The sequence below is a fragment of the Lissotriton helveticus genome, chromosome 6 (assembly GCF_964261635.1).
Source record: "Lissotriton helveticus chromosome 6, aLisHel1.1, whole genome shotgun sequence".
NCBI classification, from domain to species: domain Eukaryota; kingdom Metazoa; phylum Chordata; class Amphibia; order Caudata; family Salamandridae; genus Lissotriton; species Lissotriton helveticus.
In genome coordinates, this window is record NC_136067.1 from 224881653 (window position 1) to 224905501 (window position 23849).

Here is a 23849-nt window from a genome sequence, read left to right on the forward strand (position 1 = left end):
CCACACTTTGTAGCTACGAGTCGGGCCATTAGAGGGAGCAAGATAAGGAGCAACAAGTTCTCAGCATTGCATGACGGGGGGGCGGGGGAGTGGATTCCTTTGAAGTCTCATGCCGAGGCTCAAAGAGCTGACAAATGGTGTGTGATGTGCACGCACCCGGCTCACATGCACTGTAGGCAATCCGCCTTTGGGTGCACTTTTGAAAGCCCTTACTTTAATCTTGCCAAAGCATCCCTATCGGGATGGTTTTCAGCGAGACCTAAAAAGCAAGAAAGATTTCAAAGAAAGTGAAGACAGGGACCTTACATGTCCATCCAAGTAATAGAAAGGGAAAACTTCAATATGGCCATTAGGATTGAATTATTTATTGTGTTTGTGACGTTAATGGCCGAATTAGGTCTCTTGGATCCATCAGAGACAAGTACATTTCTTCTTTACTAGAATGTTCCAGGACCCTACTACAGACAACACAGTGTGAAATGAAATATTGGCACATTCTGCACAGTGTATTTAGGTTTACCTAAAGTTCTGTATTATTGGCACAAGAAGTGGTCACATAGCTTCATGGGGGACATAGAAACACAAATATGCATACAAACAAATAGAGTGCCTGATTTGTCTGCACAAGATTCCATACATGCATAGTAAGCAAAATGAACAGGAAAACATTCAAATCCTTGGTGAGCTGCATGCCACTGGGTGCTGGTGGTACTGTGCCGTTCCATTTTGAAGCCCTTGTGTAGCCTGGTTATGTCAGAGACATGTGACGTCAATACCCTGTAATTCTCATGCAAGCACTGCCTTTTATACTGATTATGAAAAGGGGAATGCATGAAGAGAGGGGATACTAAAAATGTGAAAGGGAGTCAGGGTTGCTGGCCCTTGTGACGTGAATGTTCAGGTAGACTTGGTGGGGGCATTCCGGGGCGCCGAGTTTGGACGATCTTCGGTTTTGGGGAGCTCTTTGGATCCTCTTCTTCTTCTAGGTCGCTGTCGCATACATGTACCACAACACTGGGTGTGGACTCCGTCCCTGCGTGGAGCTCAACCTTCTCCCCTGAAAGCAGAAAAACACAGATTAAGCTTGGATCCTGAGCTGTGTTGCATATGGTCATGATATTACAGCAACTCCACTATTCAAGCTTGCAGTAAGAGCCCGCCATCACTGCCTACTCTTCCGGAGCAGCACCTGCAGCATGTGCTACACTTAACCTTCAAGAAAGGGCCCATTTCGTCCCTCACACCAACCTCTAGGCCAATGATCCCCTCGGCAAGAGGGGTGCCTACTTGACAGCCGTGGGCGGTCTGCTGCGAGTCATATTGTGGCTCACCAAAAACATAGTGAGGGTTGGAGCCCGCCGATTGCTTACCATTGGTTGGCTTTAATTGTCACCCTCATTTGCATGCTTCTTATTTGTGTCCTGCTTATCAATCTTGTGTTTGTCTATCCCTTTGGGCATTGCCCATTTACAATCCCTTTGATTGGCTGGTATAGCTGCTTCCACGGCATGTTTTTCGAGCACTACCTTTTGCTTTTGTGTGGAGCACTCCAGTAGAGTGTGAGTATGTTTTTGAGCCGTCTCCCTTGTGTAAGATCTCCACCTGCACTCCGTGTTGCTCTTGGTCGCCCGACTTCTTCCCTCCACACTCCTCCCTCTAGTGATTGCATGTGCGCTTCTCCTCATTGCTTCCCTCACCCACGCCCTCCGTGTTCCTTTTCACCAACCACTGTGTTGCTTTTGTACCTGCCCTCCCTAATTGCGTTCGTATCCCGACCAGCTCTCGCACCGACGCTTTCATGTCCCCTCCCATGTTGCTTGGGCGTTCCTCCCATCATCCTCAGTGTTGCTTCGCTGTTCACCCGCCACCCTTCCTTGAATTGCTTTGCCATTCCTCCCACCCTCTTGTGTTATTTTTGCTACCCCACTCACTTAAAAAAAAAAATCTTTTGGGCGTTTTCTTTTCTTTTTAGTTACTGATCCAACTCAGATCAGTAACTTAAAATAAATGAGTTGCCCACGTCATTTTGATTGCACACGCATGTGTGGTACCTATAAAGACGTGTATGCAACTATATGGGTGTGGCCATGTCAAAGACTTTTGTGATTTTTTTTTTTTTACATAGCCACTATGCACTGCATCCGTGATCCTGTGCTTCATGGCCAAAAAACATTGGCAAAGTCAAACGGTCACAGAAGCAAGACCGACTGACTTTGCTAATGCTTGTTTTTCTTTTCTCAGTGTCCCATCAGACACTTTAGATGCTGCTGCACACATTGCTCTAGTAAATATCCATTTCAGCGTGCCCATTTTTTTTATCAAGGAGTGTTAATGTTCGCTTATTGGAAGTGAGCTGCTAGCATCATTTGAAAGGCTACCTCTGCCGTTTCACTCACTTGGAGGTTTAACTCTTTTTTGCCAACAAGAAAAAAAGACTGAAAATCAATAACTAAATCTTACTTTGCATTTTATAAGTGTGCCAATTGGCGCTGTGACATATGATAAGGAACACTGGAATTATGAGATTCTAGGGCAGTTGCACTTTCCACAAAACCATGGATTTTCCTCGTTTGAAACAAAATGCACCATCTGCTGCATAATTAGAATAATTCAACAATACATTTACCCCCAGATTCATCAAAGTTATGTTTTGGGAGTCCTTAATAGCGAATTTTAAGGATTCGCTATTAAAGACTCGCAAAACGGGATGCATGTAGGAATCGCAATGTTATTTGCGATTCCTACTGATTCCTTATTTGCTAATCGCAAATAAGGAATGGCTTATGAAAGGGGAGTCATTCCTTATTTACGATTAGCAATTAGCGAATCGCAAATGTGCCGCAATTTCAAGGGTGCCAGGGTGTCCAAAGGACACCCTGTTGCACCCCTGAAATGGCAATGTTCAATGGTGTTGCGCACACACATGTCCCAAGGACATGTGTGCGTAATATACAGAAAAATGCACTAAAGTGCCTATTTCTAAGTTTTTGCTATTTACAACGTAGTTTGACTTTGCGGTAAATAGCGGCCCCAGATTGCGAATTCGCAATCTTAGAATGGTTCATGCATTGCATTTAAGGAATCGCAAATAGCGATTCCTTAAATGCAATCGCAATTTGAGAACTCGCAATTATTTGCGAATTCTTAAATTGCGAGTGCATGAACCCTTGATGCATCTCAAATGCCATTTTTGCGGGTGCAAATGGCCGAATTTTGTGATTCACACCGTTTGCGCTCGCAAAAATGCTTGATGCATCTACCTGTTTGTGTCTAGCTCAAACAGGTAAAACGTTATTTAACAAAAAGTGATACACTGAAATCTGAACAGCGGCAGATCTTTTACAAAGGATAACCAGTCTCCTTTCAACTTCTGACAACTGTATTCAAGTGTTAATTTGGTGCTATTGTGACCTGAAACTTCTAATAGATGCTTACATGACAAAAAAACTGGTACTTCTGCAGATTGTGCCACATTATGCCATATAATTTCCCTTTCTAGCTGCATAATCTTGTCAACCACTGCTGACAACATGATGGAAGATCAGTTAAAAACATGCTGCAGATGTGTTCATGGAACAGTGCAGGCTGAGCTATACAGGAAAAAGATCACCACCGGAATTAGTGCAGTTTTTTAAAACTAATATGTATTATTCGTTTAGAGGAAACACGGAAGACAGCAGAGTTGTTTCTTCAAAATTACATATCAATGAACATTTTAGCAGCAAAAGGCACTTTGGGGAGGCCCAGTGGTGGGTTATATATACTATTACGCTGTAGTTCAGTAATTCTTGCTAAATTGCAATCTCATAATAATAATAATAATAATAATAATACAGACACTTATAAAGCACAACAGCTACCTCAAGCAGAGGTGTCTCGGCGCTAAGAAATCAACAGTATGCAGATGAAAAACCAGTAAGCAAAGCCACAGACCCATTATTCTGCCCTAAAGAGCCAGGTCTTAACTTTTTCCTGAAAAAAGGCTCTGCCTCTATGTTGCGTAAGCCGTCTGGCAGGGAGTTCCACAATTTAGCTGTCTCAACTGTGAAGGATCTACCTCCTAGGTGGGCCTTGTTAAAAAGGGGTATGCAGAGCAGGCTTTTGGAGTTAGACCTTAGCGATCTCGTCTGCTTATAACCACGTAGTCTTAGTTTCAGGAAGCTGGGGCAGTTGCCAGGGGTAGCTCAGAAAGCCAACATCAGTGCCTTAAATTTGATCCTTTTAGCAACGTGTAACCAGTGGAGTTATTTTAAATGCGGAGGGACATGATGTCGGAAAGGGGCCTGCCTAATCAGTCTCGCAGCCGCATTCTGGACCATCTGAAGGTGCCTGATTAGATACTTTGGTAGGCCTAAATGGAGGCTGTTGGCATACTTCAGCCTGGAAGTCACCATGGCATGGACTGTAATTTTACGGCACGCTTCTGACAGTAAATGTAGAATTTTGTGCACATTTCTGAGTTTACTAAAGCAGGTGGCCGTCACCTGCCGTATCGGAGTCAAAAATGACAAATCAGACTCCCACTTCACCCCAAGATTTTTTATACTGTCTGCAGGAGATGGGGGAGGGCCCATTTCCTCAAGCCACCAGAGATCCGGTGCTGGAGGTGACTCTTTCCCGAAAAACATCACCTCCGTCTTTCCTGCGTTGAGTTTCAGTTTGTTGTACATCCATAAAGTGATATCTCTTAGACAACCTTTGAAACTCCTGAAGGAGTCCTCAGACTTCTCTTTAAAAGAGAAGACCAACCGGGTGTCGTCAGCGTATGATATCGCTTTTACCCCCCAACTGGCAACCAGAGAGAACAGCGAAGCCAAGTATAGGTTAAACAAGAGAGGGTTCAATGCTGACCCCTGAGAGAATCCACACCATAGTGGTTTTGGCTTTGACAAAAATAGCTGTAGTGAGACCTTCTGGGAGCAATTGCTTAAGTAGGAGTTCAGCCACACCAGCACCGTTCCCCCTATGCCCAGCTCCTGCAGTCTCCGAGACAGCAAGGTATGGTCAACAGTGTTGAATGGTGCCAATAGATCCAGGAGCACCAACATAGAGGATGCCCCTGAATCCAACGCCAGTCTCACCAACTCAGCCCCCTCCAAGAGAGCTGTCTCGGTACTGAAACCAGATCAAAAGCCCGATTGGGTATCATGTAAGCTATCTTTATTCTCAATGAAATGAGTCAGTTGCAGCTGCACCAGTTTTTCCAGCATCTTGCCTGGTGCAGATAGCAGTGTGATAGGCCTATAGTTGTATAGATCCCCATTTGTTTTTTTCCACAGGGGGAGGAGTGTGACGTGTTACCATATGTCCGAAAAAATGCCGGACGTCAGGGATGAATTCCAAATGTGTGACAGCACATGCTTAACAGAGTGTGTCACGGCTTTCTAAAGTTTCGGGGGGCATGGGTCTTCTGGAGCCCCTGACTTACACCTCTGGATTTCCGCCACCCATTCCTGCATTGGGATCGGCCTAAAATTCGTGAATGAGGGATCAAGTGTGCCTCACAACTTGCTGTCCGATTTGACTGTTTCACGAATCTCAGAGAAAGTCTGGTAGACCTTCTTGATTTTGTTGTCAAAGAAGTCAGAGATGTTTTCGCTGGTTGTACACTGGTCTCTAAGGCTTTTGGCTTGAAAAAAGAATTGACCACCTTAAATACCTCTTTAGTAGAGTTTTCAGCTTTGAGTATACAGCTAGCTATGTAGTCCTCCTGGTAGCTCTGATTAATTTGTGCAGATCTTTCAATGCGTTTTTATAAATAATTTTAGCTGCCTCACAATAGTTTGCCCTCCACTGCCGTTCCAGGCATTTGCACCTGCTCTTGGCCGCTCTAAGGGAGTCCAAGAACCAAGAAGCGGAAGGGGAGAGCCTCGCTGACCTTGCGGCTCAAGCCGGGGATAAGGATTCAACAGCTGCAGAAATTCAATGATCAAAGGCCCGAGAATCCGCATTAGGATCGGACGAGAGAATAGGTTGCCTGGCTTGCAAGATGGGGGCCAAGGATGCTTCTGACACGTTTTTCCAATTTCTTTTAATAAAAAGTTTGCTACCTCTATTGTAGCCGGATTTCTCCATGCTGAAGGACAAAGGGATCATATAGTGGTCAGACCAGACCAGTACAATGGGGGCCTCTATGTGAAGAAACTCAAAGTTAGAGAACACCATATCAAGAGTGTGTCCTGCCTTGTGGGTGTGGGAGGTAACATCATGCACTAAATTGCCCCCGCGAGGGATAGCACTAACTGGGTTGCCTGCGAGCAAGATGAGTCATTCACATAATGGTTAAAGTCACCAAGTACAGTAAAGTTAGAATATAGTAAGGATTTCTGGGCAATGTAGTTGCAAAGCCCATGATTTAAATTAGGGGCACAATTCGGTGAACTGTATATGAGAATGCCGAGAAGGAGGTTAAGGGGTCCAGTTGAAAATTGAGAGGGGTTGATGATGCTAAAACCCATGACGCCTTAAAAATAATAGCTACCTGTTACCTCTTTTGCGACTTTCCCTGTTTGTGCAGCACATTTTAAAACCAGGAGGGACGGCGAGGGCCACTGTTTCTGCCAGAAACATGACGTCCCCGGGTACCCTGTGTGCTTCCTCAGTTCCCAGGAGCAGTCTAAGAAGTAATTAATTAGTTTAATATCAGCCATGGCCACCAAGAAGTAAGACCACATTCTAAACGAATGCAGCACTGTGGTGTTGACTGTCTTAAATAAAAACAAAATTCTGATGGAATTAAAAAAAATAGTATCCAATTGTTGAATTATTTTATTACTCTGAACTAAGGATCCATATAAAAGAACAGGGATAATAATGGCATTTGCAACATCTAAAGAAGGTCTATTCCTCCCCCCCACCATACACCACTTAAAACCATTTTTTTACTCAAGTTACACTTAAAATTCTACTTCTTAACTTCCTCGTCTGGCTTTTCCATTTTAAGTTTTTGTCAGTCGTGACTGCCAGGTATGTATATTCTGGAACCTTTTCTAACTAAGGGCCTTATTAGGATGGCGGACGGACCTGCGTCCGTCCGCCACCCCAGAGGTGGAGGGACCGTCCGCAGGGGCAGAGGCGGTCCCTCCGTGCAAATTAGGATGTGACCGCCACCCTGGCGGTCACATCCTGTATGTTTAACATTGCGGAGGGTGCTGCTTAAAGCAGCATATGTCGCAATGTTAAAAATGCAAGCAGTGCATTTGCATGCACAAAGCGGCAGGCACCGCGCGGTGCCTGCCGCTTCATGCATGCAAATGCAGGGGGGGTACCATAGGTACTCCCCATGTGTACCCCCACCTCCCCCCTTCACCCTGGGGGCCCGCTACGGGCCCCCAAAGAAAAGACCGTATGCCTTTTCGTGGCGGCATTGCGACCGCGGAAAGGCATGTCCCAGCGCATATCCTAATATGGTTGGCGGTGTCTGATAGACACCGCCACCATATTAGAGCTTTTCCGCCGCGGTCGCGCCGATGACCCCCCAGCCATCCTAATCTGGCGGGGGTCTTCCAACACACCGCAGCGGTGAATCCGCATCCTCCGGGCCGGCGGTAGCTTCCGTCGGCCCGCAATCGTAATCGGGCCCTTAGTACCACCTATTGTCCAAATTAAAGTGGAGCTCTGCTGTCCAAATACCTTGGTTTGATTAAAATTAATGTGGAGATTGTTTACTACATTAAAAGATTGCATTCTGCTCAGTTGTCTTTGAAGGTCTGTCTAGATGGCTGACAATATAACTAAGTCATCTGCATATGCTAAAAAGAACTTTTAGTTCCTGCCAACTTTGGGGCATAATCCAAAGAGTGTACCAATATGTCAATGAGGTCAGATATGTATAAACTAAACAGAAGCGAGGCCAGAATACATCCAGTCCACTGTGCATACATATTTTGGGTATAAGCTGTTACCCTCAGACAGCTTCATTCTCACCCAAGTGTTACTATACAATTCTAAGATAAGCCGTGAAAGACCGGGGGGGGGGGAGGGGAGGTACCCCATTCACAATACATTCTCTACCGATTATTTCTATCCACCTTATCAAAGGCTGCAGAGAAAACAATGAAGCATGCTTACAAGTTATTGTTATGTGCACAAGATTTCTGTCCCATCAACAATACGGCCACAATGTTGTCCATTGTACTACATTTGGGGCGAAACCCTCTCTGGAATCATTATCTTGTTGACTGTTCCGCCCACACTTGCAGATGGGATAGCAAGTGCTTTGTAAAAATTTTTCCATCTGCGCCCAACAAGGCTATAAGGCAGTAGCTACTGGGACAACCTTTTGGAGCTTTCCATGTGGGTAATATCAACCCAAAGCATATGACCATATTAAACATGGGGGTTAAAATAAACCCCCATTTATCCGGATTGAGTTTCGTTACGGCCATAGGGATATCATTCAAACATGTGCAAGCATATTATTACAGAAATAGAGTAATCTCTTTACCTCTGTCTGGTTGATCCTAAGATAAGACCTATTCTGCATGTGACCCAACCATATCTACTACTCCGTTTAAAGAGCTTAAATAGTGATCCCATTGTTTACATGGAGTTTGGTAGTCACATCTGCCCTCCTTGATTTTAGTAACCTTCCCAACAATAATCAAAAAATTGCGTCTATTTCATTTCAGATAAACTGCAGGACCAGAATGGGGAAAAACTCACAGGCCCCAGAATACAAGACCCTTTACATGTGTTTTTCCCCATTTCAGGGAAAATAACAGACTCAAATATGCACTGATTTACCACCTGGGTCACTGTAATAATGCGACTTATTTGGCAGATGTGGTGTTTTGCACATAATTATGGATTTGTGGCTTTGATCACATAATCCTTCATCTGCTGCATAATCTGCAGATTTTAACAAAATAAAATTTGCTTATAGCTCAAATGGATCAAAAGTTATTGATAACGCGGTAACATGTTGCTGTGAAATGGAAGGTCCTTCACCAAGGTTGACTGGTCATCTTCCTGTTGCTTATTACTGTATTTGGCTGTAAACTGGTAGTAATGAGACAAAAGCTTTGCCCCGATAATGGTCATATGTGTAAAAATGACAACATTTTCAATTAATAATATTACAAAATGTGTAGCATAATTAGCCTTTTTTGCTGCTTAATGTGGTCAATCCTTTTGAATAATTTGGCCCTCTCCTGCTGCATAATTCCTGTGGTTCTGTCTATAATAAAACTGGTGATAAGGAAATGCAAGCACCCACAAAAGGGAAACCTTTATACATAACACTGTGTCACAGAAAAGGGATCAATCCATAAGTATCTGTAAAGTGCAGCTTATCACCCAAGAGGGTATCCAGGTGCTATGTTGCTGGGCTATCACAAAGCCAGGTCTTGAGTCTCATATTGAAGTCCACCAGCAAAGGAGATGTTCATAGGTGAAGAGCAAGGTCATTTCAGGACTTAGTCGTGAGGTAGGAGAAGGAACGGCCTCTGGCGGCTATGGTGGATATGGGGCGTCTGTGCGAGGGAGGTGAAGCAAAGGTGCCTGGGTGGTTGATGGAAGTTCAGACAATGTATACTAGTCATTGGTCGCGGAGTGCTTTGTAGGCGTGTGTCAGCATCTTGAATTCGCATCTTTTCTGGATGGAGAGCCAGTGGAGGTTCCTGAGGTGTGGGGTGATGTAGGTCCGTTTGGGAATGGTGAGGATGAGGATAAGTCTGGCCACAAAGTACTGTATCGTCCGGAGTCTTCTCATGAGTTCGGTGATGGTTCCTGCATACAGTGCGTTGCCGTAGTCCAGTCGGCTGGTGATTACGGATTGTGTGACTGTTTTTCTCAAGCAGATGGTGAGCCATTTAAAGATTCTTAGGGGCATGCAGAGGGCATGGAAGCAGGCGGAGGAGACTGCGTTGTTCTGTCATTTCATGGTGAGTTCTCCAGGATGATGCCAAGGTTGCAAGCATGGTCTGTTGGAGTGGGAGTGTGTCTGAGTTAGGTGAGCCACTAGGTGTTGTTCCAGGGGGAGCCTTGGTTGCCAAAGATCACCGCTTCGGCCTTGTCAGTGTTGAGCTTCAGACATTTGGCCTTCATTCAGGCGGCGTCGTTCTTCATGGAGTTGGGGAAGTTGGTCTTAGTGGTGGTGGGGTCTACTGAAAGTGAGGAGGTAAGCTGAGCATCCTTGGGATAGGATGCTGAGATTGTGGGTTCTGACGATGTGGGCTAGATGAGTCATGTAGGTGTTAAAGAGGGTGGGGCTGAAGGATGAACCTTGAGGGATGCCGCTGATTATGCTCTTGGGTTACGAGGTGAAGGGAGGTAGTCGGATTCTCTGTGTTTGACCTGTGAGGAATGGTGCAATCCATCTAAGTGCATCTCCCTGGATCCTGATTTAGTGCAGTTTCTTGATGAGTGTGTGGTGAGATACTGTGTCTAACACTGCATAGAGGTCAAGGAGGATCATGGCTGTCAATTATTTCCTGTCGAGTAGGGTGCGGATGTCATCTATGGCAGCGATCAGGGTGGTCTTGTGCTGTTGTTGGCGCGGAAACCAGATTGAGAGGCATCTAGCAGGTTGTTTCTCTCCAGGTGTTCAGTGAGCTGCTGGTTTATGGCTTTTTCCAGGACTTTGGAGGGGAAAGCGAGCAGCGAGATGGGGCAGTAGTTTTGGAGTTCACTTGGGTAAATGGAGGGTTTCTTGAGGAGAGGTCTGACTTCTGCATGTTTCCATGCGTTGGGAAAGGTGGCTGTGGTGATGGATGCATTTAGGATGGTGGTGAGTTGACTAGGCAGTGGGGGCAGGGGTACGTGGGTGCTCCAGAGTGGATGGAGTTCGTGATCACTGTGGTGTTCTGTGTGGTGAGCTGTTTCCAAGCGAGGCTTTAGTTGGAGTGAGAGGGCTATGTAGGTCGGTAGGTTGGGTTTTGAAGTTCTTGAAGATTGTGGACCTTTTGTTGTGGAAATAGTTTGCTAGAGCGTTGCAGAGTTCCTGTGAAGGAGGGATTGTTTTCTTGGTGGCCTTTGGGAAGGAGCACTCTCTGGCAATGCTGAAAAGTCCCATGGTGTGGTTGGCACTTGCATCAATGTGGTCTGCTAGGGCATCCTTCTTGGCATCTTTGAGTCATTGGTGGTATTGGTTGAGAGCTGATTTTAAGGTGGCTCGGTCTGCTGGTGCACCAGTTTTCTGCAGCTGTGTTTCACTGTCTTGAGTTCTGGTGTATACCAGCTAGCTTGTTTGGTGTATCTGCTGATCTTGGCTGGTTTTATGGGAATGACTAAGTCGGCGGTGCTGGCGATTCAGGTGGTGAAGTTCTGTACTGCTTGTTCCTGGTAGGTTGCCGAGTTGGGCTGGGTGATGTTGAGGGCATCCATCCATTGGGTGTGTGTCCCTTTGTTCCAGCTGTGGAAGGACGTGTTGAAGGGGTTAGTGGCGGTGCGCAGTGATCCTGCAATGTTAAAGTGAATGATGGAGTTGTCGGTCCAGGTGAGTTGTGTGACATGACAGTATTTCTCTCTGTTGCTGGACGTGCAGATTGGGTGCAGTGTGTGTCCTGCTCTATGTATGGGGTCTGTAACAAGCTGGGTGAGGCGATGTTGTTCATGGTTCCAGAAGGTTCAATCAATCAATCAATCAATGCATTTATATAGCGCACTACTCACCCCGAGGGTCTCAAGGCGCTGGGGGGAGGGGGTCCGCTACTGCTCGAACAGCCAGGTCTTGAGCTGCTTCCTGAAGGCGAGGTGGTCCTGGGTCAGGCGGAGGTGGGTAGGAAGGGAGTTCCAAGTCTTGGCGGCCAGGTAGGAGAAGGACCTTCCTCCTGTGGTGGCTCTTCGGATGCGGGGGACGGCGGCGAGGGCGTGGCTGGTCGATCGAAGCTGGCGTTTGGGAGCGTAGAAGTTGAGGCGACTGTTGAGGTATCCTGGTCCTTGGTTGTGTAGGGCTTTGTGTGCGTGGGTGAGGAGCCGGAAGGTGATTCTCTTGTTGACCGGGAGCCAGTGCAGGTCTCTCAGGTGTCCGGAGATGTGGCTGCGGCGGGGGATGTCCAGGATGAGTCGTGCTGAGGTGTTCTGGATCCGCTGGAGTCTCTTCTGGAGTTTGGCGGTGATTCCGGCGTTGAGGGAGTTGCCATAGTCCAGACGGCTGGTGACGAGGGCCTGGGTGACCGTCTTCCTGGTCTCGGTGGGGATCCATCGGAATATCTTACGTAGCATGCGCAGGATGTTGAAGCACGATGAGGAGACGGCGTTGACTTGTCTGGTCATGGAGAGGGAGGAGTCCAGGATGAAGCCCAGGTTGCGTGCGTGGTCTGTTGGTTTGGGTGCGCTGCCCAGGGCGGGGAGCCACCAGGAGTCGTCCCAGGCGGAGGGTGAGGATCCCAGGATGAGGACTTCCGTCTTGTCCGAGTTCAGTTTCAGGCGGCTGTTCGACATCCATGTGGCTACGTCTGTCATCCCTTCGTGCAGGTTGGCTCTGGCGGTGGCGGGGTCGTTAGTGAGGGAGAGGATCAGCTGGGTGTCGTCGGCGTAGGAGATGATGTTCAGGTTGTGCTGGCGTGCGATGGCTGCGAGGGGGCTCATGTAAACGTTGAAGAGTGTTGGGCTGAGCGAGGAGCCTTGAGGAACGCCGCAGATGACTTTGGTGGCCTCCGATCTGAACGGGGGGAGGCGGACTCTCTGTGTCCTTCCGGCGAGGAAGGAGGTGATCCACTCCAGTGCCTTCTCCTGGATTCCGACGTTGCTGAGGCGCTGTACTAGGGTACGGTGGCAGACAGTGTCGAAGGCCGCGGAGAGGTCCAGGAGGATGAGGGCCGCTGTTTCTCCGTTGCCAAGCAGGGCTCGGATGTCATCGGTAGCTGCGATCAGGGCGGTCTCGGTGCTGTGGTTGGCCCGGAAGCCAGACTGCGAGAGGTCGAGGGAGCCGTTCGTCTCGAGGAAGGCGGCCAGTTGCTTGTTGACGGTCTTCTCGATGACTTTTGCCGGAAAGGGGAGCAGCGAGATGGGGCGGTAGTTCTTGAGGTCGGTTGGGTCTGCTGATGGTTTCTTGAGTAGAGCGCTGAGTTCGGCGTGCTTCCAGCTCTCCGGGAAGGTGGCGATGTTGAAGGAGGTGTTGATGATGTCCCGCAGGTGGGGTGCGATGACAGCTTCGGCCTTGTTGAAGACGTGGTGAGGGCAGGGGTCTGTCGGAGATCCGGAGTGGATGGAGTTCATCGTGCGGATGGTGTCTTCGGTGCTGATCGGGGTCCAGGCGTGGAGGGTGGTGGTGGGGGGCGGTGGTTCGGTCGTGGCGTGCGTCGGTTGAGTGCTGAAGCTGTTGTGTATGTCCGCGATCTTGTTGTGGAAGTAGGAGGCGAGGGAGTTGCAGAGGTCTTGCGAAGGGGTGATGTCGTTGTTTCCGGCGTTGGGGTTGGAGAGCTCTTTCACGATGTTGAAGAGTTCCTTGCTGTTGTGTGCGTTGTTGTCCAGTCGTTCCTTGAATGCGGTTTTCTTGGTGGCGTGGATCAGCTGGTGGTGTTTTCGGGTGGCGAGCTTGAGGGCAGTCATGTTGTCCGGTGTTGGGTCTCTGCGCCAGGTTTTCTCAAGTGCTCTGCAGTTCTTCTTGGAGCTCTTGAGTTCGTCGTTAAACCATGGGGCTTTCTTGCTGCCGGGTCTGCTCGGCGGGGTCTTCAGCGGGGCGAGGTCGTCTGCGCAGTCGCTGATCCATTTCGTGAGGTTGGTGGCTGCTTGGCTGGGGTTGGTTGTGCTGGTGGGAGGGTTCTTGCTCAGGGAAGTAGCGAGCTGGTCTGTAGTGATCTTGTTCCAGCTTCTGCGGGGAGCCTGTTGCTGGTGATGGTGGAGCGTGGTCCTTCTGAAGCTGAAGTGGACGCAGCTGTGGTCCGTCCAGTGGAGTCCCGTGGCATGGCTGAAGGCGATGTCCTTGCTGGAAGAGAAGATCGGGTCGAGTGTGTGTCCGGCGTAGTGGGTGGGGGTGGTCACCAGTTGCTTGAGTCCGAGGTTGGCGAGGTTGTCCAGCAGGGTGGTGGTGTTGCGGTCGTTGTTGTTCTCCAGGTGGAAGTTGAGGTCCCCTAGGAGGATGTAGTTGGCGGAGGGGAGGGCGTGTGGGCTGATGAAGTCGGCGATGTCCTCGCTGAATTGTGTGCGTGGTCCCGGGGGTCTGTAGATGAGGGTGCCTCTGAGGGTGGTCTTGGGGTTGGCGTGGATCTGGAAGTGCAGGTGTTCGGCGGGTGCGAGGGTGTCGTCGGTGTTGGTCGTGATGCGGATGGTGTTCCTGTGGATGATGGCGATGCCTCCTCCTGTCTGGTTGACGCGGTCTCTCCGGATGATCTTGTAGCCTTCTGGGATGGCGATGGCGATGTCGGGCGCTGAGGAGGCGTTCATCCAGGTTTCCGTGACGAAGGCGACGTCTGGGTCTGTGGTGTCGAGCAGGTTCCATAGCTCGACGGCGTGTCTGTGGACGGAGCGGGTGTTGAGCAGGATGCACTTCAGGTGGGTGCTGCTGGTGTTCGGCTTGGTGGGTGCTGGTGTGGCGTGGGTCCGGTTGCAGGTGAACTTGCAGGAGTGGCAGCTGAAGGGTCCGTGGGTGCGTCTCGGTGTGGCTCGGTAGCAGCCCGGTGTTCGGCCGGTGTTGAGTGCGTTGAGGTCGGTGGCGTCGTAGGTCCGTCGGGACGGCTTCCGGCGGTGGGGACCAGGGGTCCTGGCACTGGGCGCGGTCCAGGCGCGGACGGGCGCAGACGGGCTTACCTTTGGCGCACCTTCGGCGCTCATTCGGTGCTCCCGCTGCGCGCGTCCGCTGCGCGGTCGCTCTGGGGGCGTCATAAGAAGGGAGCCGGCAGGGAGGGTCAGTTGGGAGGCGGGGAGCGTGTGGGCCAATCGGCAAGCGGGGGGGCGGGGTCGTGGCAGGAACGGCGGGAAAAAACAGCGGGCTTGGTGGGCGGCCCTGCGGCGGCTGGGGCGCCGGATCGGCGTCTGGCAGGCAGCAGGTAGAGGTAGGCAGGCAGAGCAGGCGGGGAGCGTGGGGGCGACCAGGCCGTGGAGGGCGCAGTGGTCGCTCCTGAATCGTGGTCTGGGTCCCCTTAAGAAGGGAGCCGGCAGAGAGGGTCAGCTGGGAGGCGGGGAGCGCGTGGGCCAATCGGCAAGAGGGGGGGCGGCGTCGCGGCAGGAACGGCGGGAAAAAACGGCGGGCTTGGTGGGCGGCCCTGCGGCAGCTGGAGCGCCGGATCGGCGTCTGGCAGGCAGCAGGTAGAGGTAGGCAGGCAGAGCAGGCGGGGAGCGTGGGGGCGACCAGGCCGTGGAGGTCGCAGTGGTCGCAGGTTGGCAGAGTTAGTGTCCGTAGGGTCATCCAGGTAGAAGTTGAGGAAGATGTAGTGCTTGGACACTATGGCAAATCGGACGATGAAGTCTGGCTGTGATGGCGTCGCATGGTCATGGGGGTATGCAGGTAAGGGTGCCCTCTGATGGTTGTTCTGTCATCTGTGTGGAATTGGAAATTGCAATGAAACAAGGCAATGAATGCCAATTTTTGTTTGTGTCTGAAAAACTCCAACAGTATATGCACTCTGTAGGTAACTGGGTTTTTGATTGAGGGGGGTGAAGACTCTTCTCAAGCAACAACCACAATCCATGTCATGGTTAACCCAAAACTTTACTAAATTAACTTGTGCTTAACCCTCTGATAGCTTGGCATAAAAGCAGCCTGGCTTAACTTAGAGGCACTGTGTTAAGTATTTATGCACCGTACTACCAGTAATAAAGAGAATAAACAACACAAGACTAATCCCACACCATGTTAAAAAAAATAGAGAACATTTTAATAAATAAAACTAGACTACAAAGACAAACATCCAAACGGTAAAACCAGAGATATTTTAAAGGTTTAAGAAAGATTAACCCCAAGAAGCAGTTAGTCTTAACTGTGGGTATCTGGTCACGCTATACCGGGACAAAGTCACAGGTTCAGGCCGACCACGCTGGAGTGCAGGTCAGATACAGCAACCATGTTAGTCCCGCTGAAAAAGTTTCCTTCTCAAAGTCCTGCGCGTAGAGTTCAAAACTTCAGGATTTCACAGAAGTAGCTCAACTGTTACCAGCCAAGGGCCCAGAACCTGGGGAGGCACCTCTTGGAGATCAGGAAATCACTCCTGCAGACACCAGCAGGACTCAGGCAGGTCCAGCGAAAATGGGGGTGGGACGGTCAGACTATTGCATGGTCGAGTTTCCCAATGTTTTTTATGAAAGCACAGCCGATTTCTTGACTTTTTACAATATAAGCGAAAACTCTTCTCCGTTAGCCTCTTTCCTGCTTTGATGTCTTGGGGATTACCGCACAGGGCATTCTGTTGCTTGCGGGCTCTTGATCTTAATGTTTCCTAGTTTTTTCTTTTATTTTCTACCTCTTATCCTTGTGCAACACAATGTGCAGTCGGTATGAGGGTTTGGTATGTAAGATATTCAGTATGCAGCTTTTGTTATGTTCTTCTTAGAAATACTTGGATCGTTCTCAGAGCTTTAGACAGACCCCCCAGGATATAGCGGCATGGATTAGCAAATTTAGCGGCACAAATATAGAAATTTAGCGGCACAAATATGGAAATTTAGCGGCAATTTTGGGGCATTTTATTTGGTAGTTTTTCCTACAACAAACACAGATATCTTCGTTTTTGAGTTTTTTTAACAACATGAAGCTATGTATATTTGGTTTATTTACAATGTAGACACTTTGTTTGGCTTCAAGACTACATATAGGACATAAACATTAAGAAAGGAGGATGGATGTTTAGCAGCAGGTACGTGATCGGGGGATGTAAAATTAAAATGAAAGTGCTGTAGATGTTTGGTTAACCGCGCTGTGACATGGATTGTTCGAACATGGAAGTTGTGTTAAAAGCAAAGATTGACAAGTTGTAAAGAACGTCTGGGGCGCATAGAGCGAGAGTGATAAGCACTTTTCAGTTAGGTGGGGGTGAAGCAGGTTAAGGGAAGTTAGTTTCTAATGAGTGTGAAGCAGGTTAAGGGAAGTTAGTTTCTAATGAGGAATGCTGGGAAACCACCATGCGGATAATGGGCCTGAAGTAAAGGACGGGCCTAAATGAGGTGAAACCACACGAGTATAGAGGCGACTCGCACTAGGAATGTTTAAAAATCAAACTAGAATTTATTGTTTAAATGCTTCTTTAACTTCAAAGGAAAACATCAATAGGCACCCAGTTAGGGTATCCGTGGTATTGAATTACATTATTGTTGCTTTAAAATGAGCTTTAATTGACTAACATGTAACTTAGTACATATAATGGCGTATAGTATATTAATGTTTGTTCATATTGATTTTACAGTTACCCCTGACGAAGGGCCCATGGAGGCCCGAAATGCATTGTTTTTTTTAATAAACTGCTTTTGATGAAATGTGCTCTAGTACGTATTCTTGAATGCAGAGGTACGGATGGCCCATCATGAATATGAGAAACACAGGAAGCGCTCTCCCACACCAAAATAAGCCAATGTTTTATCCAGGAACCCCCAATCCACCCGATCGAATGCTTTCTCAGCATCGACCGAGAGCAATAGGGTGTCCAGGCCCACATAATGGGCTTTATCTATGAGGTGCAGGATTCTCTTGGTGCTGTCGCTGCTTTGCCTGTTGGGAATAAAGCCCGACTGGTCCGGCTCGATTATACCCGGAAGGCGCAGGCCCAATCTAGCTGCTAAAACACCCGTGAATAATTTCAAATCGAGATTCAGAAAGGAGATCGGCCTATATGCCGCGCATTGGGTGGGATCCTTCCCGGGCTTGGGAAGAACAACGACGTCAGCTTCCAACATTTCTACCGGAATCGAACCCGGCCCCATAAAAGAATTGAACAAGCGCGTCAACACGGGCGCCAAGGTTTGGCAAAAGGTCTTATAAAAGCCCGCGGAGAACCCGTCTGGGCCTGGAGGCTTCAACGGATTGAGGCGCGCTATTGCGCTGATCACCTCCTCCACCCAAATGGGAGCGTCCAGCGCCGCAGCCTCCGAGGCATAGAGAGCCGTGGTTGCGGCTCTACCAAGATATTCCTCCCCTGCTCAATCAACGGTGTGGTCCCTGCTGTACAAGGAGGCGTAGAACGCCCGGAAGGCTTCCGCAATCGGCTCATCCCCTTCAACCCTAACCCCATCTGAGGTATGGACGTCCGCGACCCTGGAGCGCTCTGCTCGTGCCCGTAGTTTACTGGCAAGGAGCTTCCCTGTCCTATGCCCACCTATATAATAGGAGTGTTTAAGCCGGAGGGCGTCATACTCCGCCCGGTCAAGATCCAAACTTGCCAACTGAGCTCAAGTTTCAGCACCTTGGCTGTCAGCTCCTCCCTCTTTTCCCTACGTGCGCGGTTGTCAGCTGCGGAGAGCACGATGAGCTTGCCTCTCACCACTGCTTTAAGGGCCCCCCATAGTGCCGTCAATGGAGTGCCCTCAATATCATTAGACTAAGTAATCCGTCAGACATTTCCGCACTTGCCGACAGGCGTCCGGCTGCTGCAGCAGAGACTCCCGTAGACCCCACTGCCCTTTTCTCTGACTCGTCTAGCGCCAATCAATAGTCAGCTTTATCGCGTCATGATCTGACAATGCCGCGGGATGATGTCAACCGACCTGACCAGGGCATTAAGTTCGGATGACCCTATAAAGTGGTCAAGGCGAGCATAGGTATGGTGGACATGGGAATAAAAGTAGTGCGTACTATGGGGATGGGCTACCCTCCAGATATCCACCAACCCCCTATCACGGAGCAAGTCAGCCCCACCTTAGAAATAGCCCCGGTAGCCCCCTGCCTATGCCCTGATCTGTCCTTATCTGGGTCCATGACTATGTGAAGGTCCCCCCCCAATAAGACCCGCCTATCGTGCTGACGGAGGGTATCCGAGATTGAATCGACGAGAAATGGCTCCTGTCCAGAGTTAGGGGCATAGATGGAACCTATAACTACAGAAGTATCCCCAACCTAAAATCTATACACCTAAAGCCTTCCTTTCACTTCTGCCACCTTATCTTCAACCTTCCCCTGAAAGTGTTGTGTTAGGAGTATGACTACGCCCCTCGCTTATCTGGCATGGAGGAATAAAGCTGCTGGGGAAAGGCTCGGGACCTCATTCTATGCTAGTCCTTAGGTAGTAAATGTGTCTCCTGTAATAGTCAAATAGCAGCCCCCGAATTCTCTAGGTAACTCAGGATCGCACGCCTCTTAATTGGGTTGTTCAACCCCTTTACGTTAAGTGATTAAACTTGAGTCATGAGAAGGGATCTGGGTCTGGCTCTTATGTACAGCATCTCGCTGGTAGGGAAAAAAATTGCAAGCTGCGCCCGTGTGGGCCTCTACGATGCAGAAGCTCAATGGCACTCAATCTCCAACCCCCACCCTCCCCCCAGACTGCACACCGGTTCCACCCTCCCCACCACCCCTCCCCCCCGCCAACCCCATCCCAACCCCCCCCTTAACTCCAACTGGACAACTCTCTCCCTAACCCCAACAGAGATACCCCAACCCAGCATCATAGTCCAGCGCCTGTCATCCACAGTTGCCAGCAAACGGAACATAGAAAAAAATGAGGGGTCCGCGTGGAGTCCAGGCATCCCCGCTGTTCACCGGTGCTAAGCTGGGCCGCTACCACACCCCACGGGTAGGCCGCGAGACCACAGCCTCAAGTTTCGAAGCTGCCGAGGTCCTTGGATTCTGCCCCCAGCGCCGCCCGCTGCCTCCCCCGTCCACCGGCGAGGGGCTGCTTCTCACCTCCGCTCTCCGCTTCAGGCAGCTACAGCCGGAGCTGGGTGCCGTCTGGGCACTGGCTCGAGGGCCGGAGGCCTACACTGTGAGTTAGGCCCAAGCGCCCAGGTCTCGATTTTCGCGATGTCCCGGAGCGTCCCGCAACAATTGCTGGCTGCTCCCGGGCCCGCTGCTTCTCTCTCCGGCACTCCAGGCATGGGCCTGATTTTCCCCCGGACAGGGGCTCGACGGCCACAGCAGATTACTCCCAGACAGGTGGCTCCGGCGGTGCAGGAAGAGCACCTCACCGCCCCTGCGTTACTCAGCCGCCATGAAGCGTACTCCAGTCGCGAACCCGCCTCCGCCTGCACAGCGTTGTAAGGGACCTCCGACCACTCCCCCGACCTGCACTCTGGTTCTTCCTTGCTCGTAGCCCAAAACCTCGCAACTTTGGGGTGTATTAGCGAAGTGAAGGCTGGTGAAGGGGATTTGGAGCGGGGAGCCTCAGGATAGTGCTGCCGCTCAGGTCGCCATCTTGGCCACGCCCCCTTTCCAACTGTTTTTAATGTTGCCGGTAGGATATTCGTTATGTCTTGCTGATTATTCAAGACACAAAACAATGTAGATTGAAAGGTTTGCTCCTATATTAGGTGTGGATACAGTTATTTGGGAGAGTAAGTATAAAGTAATTGAGGTGGGATATGATATATTTAGGATTTGTAACTGAGTAAATAAATGTAAAATTTCATAGCAAAGTGGGGCATATTGAGGATATATATTAATGAAAATACTCTTAATAGATAGTTTTCTGTTTCACCAAATCTCTAGGTTGCATGAAGAAATTGCTCTTTCTTTGTTTGTGAATGCTCTTTGCATAGTGTAAGATGTCTGCAACAGATGGGGGTTGGAGTAGATGATTTGATTTGAAGTTTAGTAGGTTTTACTGGGTATGGCAGCTGTAGACTTAAGGGAAAACTGAGAAGGACCGAAGGGTGGGCAGAGGCAAGCAACAACACGTAGACTGACTTGACAGGGCAAGCAACAACACAGAGAGGTAGGAGAGTGGGACGTGGCAAGCAACAACACAGAGAAAGATCATTGGGGGCAAGCAACAACCCTTTGAGGGATAGAAGGCGCCATGCAACAATACAAATAGGGATTGGGAGGGTGGGGTGGCCAAGTAACAACAATGGAGAGGGAGGGGCGGGGCCAAGCAACAACACAGAGACAGACGGGCAGGACGGGAGGGGTCAAGCAACAACATAGAGAGGAGTGAGAGGGGTCAACCAACAACATAGAGAGGAGTTAGAGGGGTCAAGCAACAACATAGAGAGGAGTGAGAGGGGTCAACCAACAACATAGAGAGGAGTGAAAGGGGTCAAGCAACAACACAGCAGGACAGGAGAAGCAGCAAATTTGGGAGACGGGCTGCAAACACGGGCACAAAAGTGACACAACCCTGACGCAAAATCTGGGCCTCAATTTACACATCTATATTTGTTTAACTCTACCACAAAGAGATTGGCACCAAGGAGAAACATGGCAGTAAATCTGGTCTGCTTAATTTGTCACAAAGGCTGCTTTTTAAAATATCTTATGGGGTTAAGACACCTGCTGCAGAGAGTTTATGTGTCCCATAACTCTCAGGGAATAATAATAATGTAAGATAACTCTGGTGGTCAACACTTTGGGTGGGGAGATCTGTGCTTTGTTGAGTCCCAGTTGGTAAAGGGTTAATGTGTCTCCTGCAAAGCACTTCATGTAAAATGCAGATGACATTTTTATTTTATGTGGATAGGGAGGTGGGCTGCTGCTTTTAACACAGAGATCCTATTGGGACTTGCAGTTTACAATTTGTAATCCTTCTAATATAGCACAGTGAGCTATAAAAGACGTGCCTCTTTCACCTTGTAACCCTCACTGTGCTATGTGACACATCCTGTCCATTGATTTACACACATATGATTTATTGTCAATGTATTATGTGTACGTGTGAGGTAAAGCACACTGACACACGGCATTACAATGAGTAGTTGTTGCAAAGTCATCCTGTGCCCTGGGCACCCCTCAACTTTTTGCTGACTGATACTGGTGGTAACTGATTTTGACTGACCCTGGGCTCTGCCTAACCAGGCCCAGGGCCAGTGCCAAGCTGAAAGGAAAATATTAGAATACAGTTAAACACCTAACATGCATTAGGGTAGACTATGGTATGGTGGGGTACCCCTGTAACTGGCATGACCTACCCCATAAGCTCCTAGTATATAATAGGGCAGGGGATTGAAACTACCTAGAAGTCCCCAGTACCTTGGGGCATGGCAGTTGAGAGGCCAGCCGCTTTTTCGGCACTGGCACGTGTGCACTGCTGAAGCCTGAGGTCAGTTTAAAAGCAGCACTGGGTGCCAGGACTCCTTTTAAAAAGTAAATTGTACCCAAACTCGACTTTGGTGGTAGGGGCACTTACAAATTGATAACCTACAATGCTTTGGCATATTAGGGACCCCCAGGGTCTCCCCTAGGTATCCCAGGGGTGGGGTGTCAGGTATTTATAAGGTACACCCTTATAAAAAAAAGTGTTTGTGCCTGGTTGCCTGGTTAAGTGAAATTTCACAGTTCACTCCCCACATTGTGTTAAAGTGCTGCTCAAATTCGACTTTGATGCTAGAAGCACTGTGGGAGAGGGATCTGCAATATTTCTACAGATTCAGGACCCCTAAAGTCTCCCCTAGTTGCACATGGGATGGGGTCCCTGTAGATATAAGGCAAGTACTAATAAAATATGTTTTTAGAAGCCCTGGTGTTAGAAAACTGGCCCAAGTCATGTTTCCCATTGCAAATCCCATGCCCTATAGGTTAACATTGTAGGAAGTTATTAAATAATAACTCCTGATAGGGAGGAGATAGAGCTACCGTTCAAAGACTTCTCAGAATAGTATTGCTAAATCCAACATTATCATATTGTTGAATTTCTCTTAAGTGTACTTACAAGAAGTTATAAGACTTTCTTGTTTGTAAGTCCTAATTCAGCCTTCCAGTGGTCTGCCCAGATTGATCAGAGTTAAATGGATTAGCCAGGCTGCCCTGAAGAGTTGATAAAGAGCCCCTGGTGTTAACCAACTCTGCTGGGAGGGCAGTATGCTGTTCCATGAGAATGCCAGGCCAGGGGATGGAGTTGTAAACCATGCTCTTCAAAGGCAGAGGGGAGGCCTGGGTGTCAGCTACACTTTTACACTTTTGACCCAGAGTCAGGGCTAGACTTAAGGAAGGTATGTGCAGATGGTAGTAGGAGAGTCTAGGGTAATAAGCCATCCCTGGGGGTGTGTTTAGCCAGGTCTTGACTCTCTGCTGGAAAATCAGCCATTGTGAATTTGGAAGATTTGATACACTCTGGTGGTCATCGCCTTGAGGAGCCACCCTGCTCCCATTGGTCAGGAGTGACCTGCTGCTTGACCCAGAGAATTTTGAATGAGTATCTGAGAGGGGCAGAGCCCTCCAGATCTGCTGCTTGAAACTTATTGAAGCAAGAAGTGCCCTGTTGAGAAGATATTGCTGTGGAAAGAATTGAAGCCCTGACCTCTGAAGACTGCACCATCTGAAACTACAGCCCTGTGGATTATCTTGCTGGAAAAGAACGAAAGAGTGGACTCCCTGAAAGCTACAGGTTAAAAGAGCTCAACTGGATCATCACCAACTAAATCTACACCTTGGAGACCCATCAGTGGATTTGTAAGGTTTTTGTACCAGTAGATTGTGGGAACTGAAGTCCTCAACTTTCAAGGACCATCTTTGAGCTTCCAGACCCTTGGAACGAGTTCGAGACACTTTGGGACCCCTTGAGGAACTTCAGGGAGAAGTTCAGGAAGTTTGGAGAACTTTGGACCAACTTTGCAAAAAAGCTCCATAGATTGACCGACTCAACCTGGCCAGCTAGGCTGCCTGCCTTCAACCGCCAGCCAGCCAAGCCAACCAGGTTCATAGCTCCAACTTCCAGAGATTGACCGGGACTAGAGAAAATCTGAAGCCGGCGAACCCTCACTGGATCTGGCTACATGAGGAGCATCGAGAGACCCCACCAGAAAAAGCTCCAGAAAAGTTTCTAAGTTCGCTCGTTGAAAAGGTGACCGGGAGCAACCGCGAGAGCCAAGCCACCTGCCTTCCATCACGTGTC

At 49.0% G+C, this 23849-nt stretch overlaps 1 protein-coding gene across 3 annotated transcripts in view; it reads right to left on the reverse strand.

Moving 5' to 3' along the window:
* Window positions 1–349: 349 nt before the first annotated feature.
* RCAN2 (regulator of calcineurin 2) overlaps window positions 350–23849 on the reverse strand; it is a 649138-nt gene continuing 625638 nt past the window's right edge. For all 3 annotated transcript variants that reach the window (XM_078647650.1, XM_078647648.1, XM_078647649.1), the window contains exon 5: window positions 350–1057. In XM_078647650.1, coding sequence (XP_078503776.1) covers window positions 867–1057 — 191 coding nt within the window. In that variant the 3' untranslated portion in view covers window positions 350–866. The remainder of the gene's footprint in view (window positions 1058–23849) is intronic.